Source organism: Neoarius graeffei, chromosome 6, assembly GCF_027579695.1.
Source record: "Neoarius graeffei isolate fNeoGra1 chromosome 6, fNeoGra1.pri, whole genome shotgun sequence".
Taxonomy (NCBI): domain Eukaryota; kingdom Metazoa; phylum Chordata; class Actinopteri; order Siluriformes; family Ariidae; genus Neoarius; species Neoarius graeffei.
The window spans coordinates 97,363,042-97,370,585 of NC_083574.1; the positions used below are offsets into that span (position 1 = coordinate 97,363,042).

The window sequence follows — 7,544 nt, forward strand, 5'->3', positions numbered from 1 at the left end:
AGCTGGCCGGGGAATGCCTCAGTATTCCCCTGGAAGAGCTGGTGGAGGTGGCCAGGGAGAGGGAAGTCTGGGCTGCTCTGCTTAGGCTGCTACCCCCATGACCCGGATTCGGATAAGCAGTAGAAGATGGATGGATGGATGGATGGATGGATGGATGGACTTTGTGCATACAGCTCTTGATACATGTTCCCACCTAGGGCCAATTTATATTCACCAATCCACTTACAACCTGTTTTGAGGTTGTGGAAGGAAACTGGAGAAGCTGGAGGAAACCCAATCAGACATAGACAGAACATGTCCAGAAATTTGAGCTCAGGATTGACCTGGGAACCATAGAGTTCTGAGGCAGCAAAGCTACCTGCTGGATCACTCTGTGATGACAATTGAATAATTTTCTTTCATATTTAGTAACTGCTTTATTCTGGTCAGAGTGGTGGTGGTGGTCAGGGTGGTTGTATATCCAGAGTGTATCCTGGAAACACTGGAAAGGAATACAACCTGGGTGGGATGGCAGTCCATTACAGGTCTCCATGCACACCCTCATTCACAGAGAAGCAAGAAAAAACTCCCTCAAGTGACATGAGGAAGAAACCTAGATCAGAACCAGAATCACAAGGGAACTCTCTTCTGATGGTGTGATCATAAATCATTACTCTTCAGAAACTGTATGATATTTAGTCAAAGAGTGTTAATGGTGTTGCAAAGGAACTTGAGCATGAGTATCTTTAGAGTATTAACTTTATGTCTCTCATATCAAACTGTTCAGTGATTGAGATTTGAGTGTAAATTGTTATCTTTAGGCTATCCAAGGAAGAGCATCCATAGCCAGCTTGGAAGGTGTGTGTTCCTATGTTTTACCCGTTTGGTAGGCCACAGCACTGCAACTTTTAATCAGCATACATCCACTCATGCTAAATTAACTCCTACAAAACCTCAAACTCCCCCTGATTAAGGTTAATTGTTTATGAGCTAACTGAACACTGGAGAGTGTATTGCGATGCTTTGCCGGCTCTAAAATACCCAATTCTAATTCTCATAACCCACTCATCAACTAATTATCAGGTCCTAAATGAGTTGAGATAGATGTCCACTGCAAAAAATTGAAAACTGAATTTGAGGAGAAAATTACTTCATACCAGTGAAATTATCTTGCTGCATGGACAGATATATTTTTACTTGATAAGACATCTTAGAATAAGTTGGTTGCAATCTAGAACTAGGTTTAATAATTTCAGAATTGGTGTCTCGTATTCTTCTAATAGAAAATGCTAGATCGTTTGTACTATTTTCAAGATATTTTCACTTGCTAAGATATCATTTTTGCAGTGTATCAGAGTGGAAATACAGTATGAGGAAATAGTGAAGCTGGAGTCTGATTTGTAAAACAGAGCAGTATTCCAACACTAGTCTTACTGAGAATGAGAGCGTGCAGTGTGAAGTCACTGTGCTTTCTGAATGTATGTCTCATATCTAGGTCAAGAGCTGGCAGATTGTAGAGTGAGTAAGGCAGGGCGGAAATTCCCCTGTTGCCTAGATTGACTGTAATAAACTCCACGCCGCTCAAGTACTCTCAACCAAAGCATACTGTCAAGTTTGTTATTCTCACACAAAGTAGTTGGCCCTTGCATTCAGATATTAGTCTATCTGTGGCTGAAAGGAAACCACAGAGTCTGGTAGTGACCCATTAAATACGTTTTCTCAGTAGTAATCACCAAATCAATGAATATCATCAATGGATGCTGCAATTTGACTAAATGGATGGTTCTTTTGTGTCACTGAGTGTATTACTAAGTTCTATCCATTATCCATAACCACGTATCCTGTGCAGGGTTGTGAGCAAGCTGGAGCCTATCCCAGCTGACTATGGGTGAGAGGCAGGATACACTCTGGACAAGTCGCCAGATCATCGCAGGGCTAACACATAGAGACAAACAACAACCCACACCTATGGTCAATTTAGTTGCCACCAATTAACCTAACCTGCATGTCTTTGGACTGTGAGGGAACCCAGAGCACCAAGAGGAAACTCACACAGACAGAACATGCAAACTCCACACAGAAAGACCCATGTTGGCCTCTGGGTTCAAACCCAGAACCTTCTTGATGTGCGGCAACAGTGCTAACCACTACACCACCATGCTAAGGTCTAATCAAAGCAAAACTGATACCTTTGGTTCGTTTTCTGAAACAAGAAGATGCTGTCATAGGGCTGAAAACATACCAATTTCACTTTTTTATTCTTTGGTTGGATGGAAAAAGGTTACAAATAAAAATAAATCCTTGACCATGTGTGTATAGAAATCTCAAAAATCACTCAGCCAGCACTAAATAAATAATTTGATAAGTATTTCAATAATGGTGGTGGCACGGTGGTGTAGTGGTTAGCGCTGTCGCCTCACAGCAAGAAGGTTCTGGGTTCGAGCCCCGTGGCCGGCGAGGGCCTTTCTGTGTGGAGTTTGCATGTTGTCTGCGTGGGTTTCCTCTGGGTGCTCTGGTTTCCCCCACAGTCCAAAGACATGCAGGTTAGGTTAACTGGTGACCCTAAATTGACTGTGAATGGTTGTCTGTGTCTATGTGTCAGCCCTGTGATGACCTGGCGACTTGTCCAGGGTGTACCCCGCCTTTCGCCCGTAGTCAGCTGGGATAGGCTCCAGCTTGCCTGCGACCCTGTAGGACAGGATAAAGCGGCTACAGATAATGAGATGAGATTTCAATAATGAGCCTTAAATGTTTTGTGTATCGCATCCAGTGCTCATTTTCTCTTTTTATTTGTTGGTCGAACTCTTGAGAACATTTTCTGCAGTCCTTAAGCTCAATTTGCACTTCACGGCTCAGTTAACCAACTACAAGACCTACAAAAAATGCTGCCACCCAAAACATACAGCATGCTTGATTCACAGTCAAGTTGTTTTCTCTGAGCAAGCAAACAGTACTAGAGTTCATGAAGGAGCAAACCAAGATGCTCTCAGACCCAAGTGTTATTGCTGTGGCCTCACCTGCCTAACAAAACACACCAATGGGGAGAACACAACAGGGTTCCGTTCAAATGTGAAATGTAAAGGTACGTTCATATTTTCATCTCATTAGCAACACTGCTACATTGTTGTCCACCAACATCATTTCTGACTTACTGAAACATTATAATACTGCTATCCCACCACCACACACACAAACAGACAGACACACAAATCAATAACAAATTTAAAAGGTCCAATATCATCTTCCACATCAAACACCTGCAATCAATGTTTAGCTCTTTCCTGGACTACCTTCAAAAGAATCTGAGGTTTCTAGCATTAAAGCACAGCCACTCAGACATGTTTCAGTCAGTGACCCTCTTTCTGCTTTTTGCTTTCATTGTGGTTTACAATCATGCAGTCTGACCACAGAGAACATCCTGACAAATTAACCGGAAACAAAAGGAAACTTGTCTTTTAAATTCTAAGTCATCATTATTACTTTTCATAAAACCTGCTTCTTTAATCTGTATGGAATAATTATCTGGAGATCAAATTAGCAAGTCCCTACCTCCAGCCAGTATCTGCTGCTCAAGCTCCGCCATCTGCTTCCTATATGCTCTCAAAGCAGCTTCTTTAAATGTTGGCCGTGTCCTTTTCTTTGGTGCTGGTTCTTCCACTGGTGCCGGGGTTTCTGTGACATTTTTGTTTTCATCTTCCTGAGTTACAATTTCTTTGTCCTCCTCCGATCCTGGTGCCTGTGCCATATCTTTCACTTCTGCCTCAACTTCTGCTTCTTCCTCCTCTTGTTCATCAGCCTCATCTGCTGCGTCCTCTGTTTCTTCTATGTATTCAATCATGGCCTCATACTCCTCCCTGTCCTCGGTCATCTGGTTTTCATCATAATCCTCGCTGTATTCTTCATCGTATTGCTCATCTAAGCTGCAGTCATATTCCAAAACTGGGTTCCCTTCTTGCAAAATGTCATATTCTTGTGAGACTTCGTACTCATCATCTTGGTACTCTTCCTCTGCCTCATTGGCATTTGTTCTGTTCTCAAGGGTGGCTAGCACTTGCTCCATCACTTCAACATAATGCGTCTCATTGTCCACGGGTTGCTCTGTGTTTTGTTCATCTTCATCAGCTTTGTAGTAGAAGGGTTCATTGTAGACATCAGAGTCAATAGTGGTGCTGGAGTCATTGGCTGTTGACTGAGACATAGTTCTGAACCGGCCTATAAATGGGATAGTACTTGGCTCTTCAGCAGGTGCACTGGAACTTTGAGAGCCCTTATTCCAGACAACTTCCAGAGCTGATTTGGCCCTCTGTAAAGTTGAGCCAAAGCCTCCAAAGCTGAAGGTTTTTTCAGACAAGTCTATACTCAGCCTACTGCTCCAGGATTTTGGGACTTCTTCAACCTTTTCAGCCCTGATCTCGCTCTGGCTACGATACATACTGGAAGACTTTTGGTTTTGCTGGAGTTGGTTCCCCTTACTCTCCTGTCGTTGCAGAGTCTGTGGAGCAGACTCTGGCTTGGATTGTGTTTTTGGCTTGTTCTTAGGCTTCTTTTCTGGTTTTGGTTCTGGCACAGGTATTTGCACTGGCATCGGTTCTATTACAGCTACAATCTCCGGTTCTGGCTCAGGTTCTGGTTCTGGATCAGGTTCTAACTCAGGTTCCATGTCTGGTTCTTGGGTTGTGTCAGGTGTACTGTCAAATGTCAAAAAGGTCTCACCTTCAAACTGCAAATCAACCTCAAGGCATTTTGTAATTTTTTCAGGGAAACCAGGGTTAGCAGCAGGGTCAAATGGGCTGCTGATTTCTGAGACTATATTTTGTTCCGTTGAGGCATCCAAGCCTGAGTCAGCTCCTTGTTCAAGGTGATGCCAGTCTTTCCAAGGTGAAAGGTCACCTTGTAGAGAAAGTTGAGAGCCACTGTAGTGACTTCTGTCGCCTGATATACACACCAGACCATTACTGACACCACTGTCAATGGTCTCAGTGGTCTCAACTTCATTGTGCTCCACATACGGTGGGTTTTCCTGACTGAGTGTTTGACTGGGTGGACTTGCATACCAAGAAGATGCCATGTCTTCCTGTTTACGCTGCCAGAGCTCCTGATCTGATGAAGAGAGCAGGGAGCATCCATTAACCCTACTAAAGTACTGGCTCTCCGAGAAATCTTCAGAGTAAGATGGGCACAGTTTGGAGCAGTCTGATTCTGAGCGACTGAGCTTCGGAGTGGAGTAATCACTCTGGGAAAGCCATCCTGGAGTCATGTCAGAATAGTAAGATTTGTTTTGCTTGTCATCGTAAACTACATCATCAGCATAATGCACCGAGTATGTGGTCTCATCTGTAGACTGCCTGTGATCATGAGACTTTTTTTTGTCAGATTTATTTTTCTGAGGTGGTTTGGGCACAATTGCATATTTGTTTTTGTTTAATTCATCTAGTTCTTTATCACTGTCCATTGAGTCCCAGTCATCACTCTCGGCCTTGTCTTTGGCACTTGACACTTTCATGTCCATGCTTTCATAGGTCTGAGAAGAGGTCATCCCCCGATCTTTCCTGTCTTTTGACTCTTGTGCAAGGCTATCTGTTGAGATTGATATTCCAGTGCCTTTGAGCTTATAACACTTTTTCAAAACTAAATCCCTGTCTTGAGGATTTGAAAAAATAACTATAATAGGACGAGGTTTAGCACTTGAACATTCTCTTTGTTGCCCCAGTCGATGGGCAAGTTCGATTTTAAGTGTCTTATGTGCTTCAACAAAACCCATTTTCTCTTTTAAAATGTGATAAATAAGTTCTTCGGTTCTTTCAAATTTTTCCTCAGGCACGTTTAGGAATCTCAATGTAGCTTTATTGGTCTGGTGGCTTAACTGTCTGATGTAGTCATGGATGTCTCGTGTCTCTCGTCTGGATTGCACAAATCCTGAGCGAAGCTGCTCAATTTCACTCTGCACCACCTCCACACTGCTGGAGATCTCATCGATGGAGCTTTTCAAAGCATTAACATGCCCTCGAAGCTCTGAGAGCTCCGACTCAATCTGGCTGATTCCCTGAAGCTCTTTGAAGATCATTTCCATGACATCTTGGGTCTGACTGATGCAACCTGTGGAGCTGGATCCCGGTTCTAGGGTGGTTGTTTTCTGCTGCCTCCCAGCCCGATCCAGAGACTTGCTCCTAATGCCAAGTGTCTTCCTCCAGGTGCTAGCCTCTGAGGAATCTGAAGAAACACATTCTTGGCTCTTCTTCCATTTGCGAAGCTTTTTCAGAGCACCTAGACGGAGAGTATGGAGACTGCTTCGTTCTCCACGTTCCCCCTCTGAGCTGCCATCAGAAGGTGCCAAACTAATCATACTCTTCCTATTCCTTCTTACAGGCATTGTGTAAGCTTTTTGCTCATCGAATCTATGGATAAGTTTGGCCTCGTTTAAAGAGTCAGTGTAACTACTATCGATGGATAACACTTCATGAAATTCATTATTGTTCAATAGGAGAGCATTCTTTTGCAGTCCATTAGCAATTGCTACACGGTAACTGAATGTGGGAGAAAGAGAAGAGCAGTCGTTCCTGCTGTTGTCTTCCTCAGTAGATAGGTTGCGTGCAGAAGAACATTTAGAAATCTTTTTAACTGTGCTTTTCAATGTGGTGGAAAAAGTCTGATTTCGAGCATGCAGTTCAGGGGATATCTTAGGATCTTTTTTGTTTTCGCTACTCTCTTTCTTTTTTGTGGTATTTGCCAGTTTCTTTGTAAACATTCCTTTGCAAATCTTAAAAATATAAGAGGATAGCTTTTTTACATGGGCAGAAACCATGGAGGGCAATAGGTTAGCGTGTTCGCATTCCAAATGCAGCGATGCAGAACTGGTGTTAAATCCAGCAGGGATCAACAACCAAGAGAGCAAAAAAACCCCTTTTTTAAGTCAACCCTGAGGGAGAAAAGAAAAGAGAAATATGCCCTTAGAAGCTGTCGTGCGAAGCAAAAGTTATATATCCTTAGAGCGGGAAAAATCCAAGCGTCGTCTTCATAGATAGCCTTGTGTATCTGTAAAGAGAAAAAGAAAAAATGTCATCATGCCACACTGAAACAAAATGATCATAACATATTGCTCTTCTCAAGCCCTATACTAGTACACCATGCTGCAGGAACTCTCAGAATTCATTTATTCATTGATCTTCATGAAATGCTTTACCCTGGTCAGGGTCACAGTGGATCTGTCTAGCCAGGGAACCCTTGGCGTGAATCAGGAATATACCCTGGATGCTATGCCAGTCCATCATATGGAACCAGAGCTTTTTTTTCTTTCTTTTTCTATTTTCATTTTATTTATTTATTTTATTTTTTCTGTGTGTTTGTGTAGTTTGATGTTTGTTTGAATGTTTTGTCCGCTGGTTGTGGTGTAGCTCCGGACCCAGTTTTGGGCGTTGGTTCCCTCCAGACCTTGGATCGCCGTGAGTGATGCCTGCGCTCCCAGCTGTGGACTGCAGTGAGCTCGTTGCTCATTTTACATCGTGGTTGTCCAGCGCTCTGCGCTTTAATGCTTGGTGTGATGTTCCGAGCGATGCTGCCCGGTGGTG

At 43.2% G+C, this 7,544-nt stretch overlaps 1 protein-coding gene across 1 annotated transcript in view; it reads right to left on the bottom strand.

Moving 5' to 3' along the window:
• Positions 1-6,784, bottom strand: part of LOC132888443 (protein unc-13 homolog C-like) — a 567,940-nt gene extending 561,156 nt beyond the window's left edge. Inside the window, exons 1-2 of the mRNA XM_060924493.1 lie at positions 4,559-6,784; positions 3,529-4,456 (exon numbers count right to left, since the gene is read on the bottom strand). Coding sequence (XP_060780476.1) covers positions 3,529-4,456; positions 4,559-6,781 — 3,151 coding nt within the window. The 5' untranslated portion in view covers positions 6,782-6,784. The remainder of the gene's footprint in view (positions 1-3,528; positions 4,457-4,558) is intronic.
• Positions 6,785-7,544: the final 760 nt, after the last annotated feature.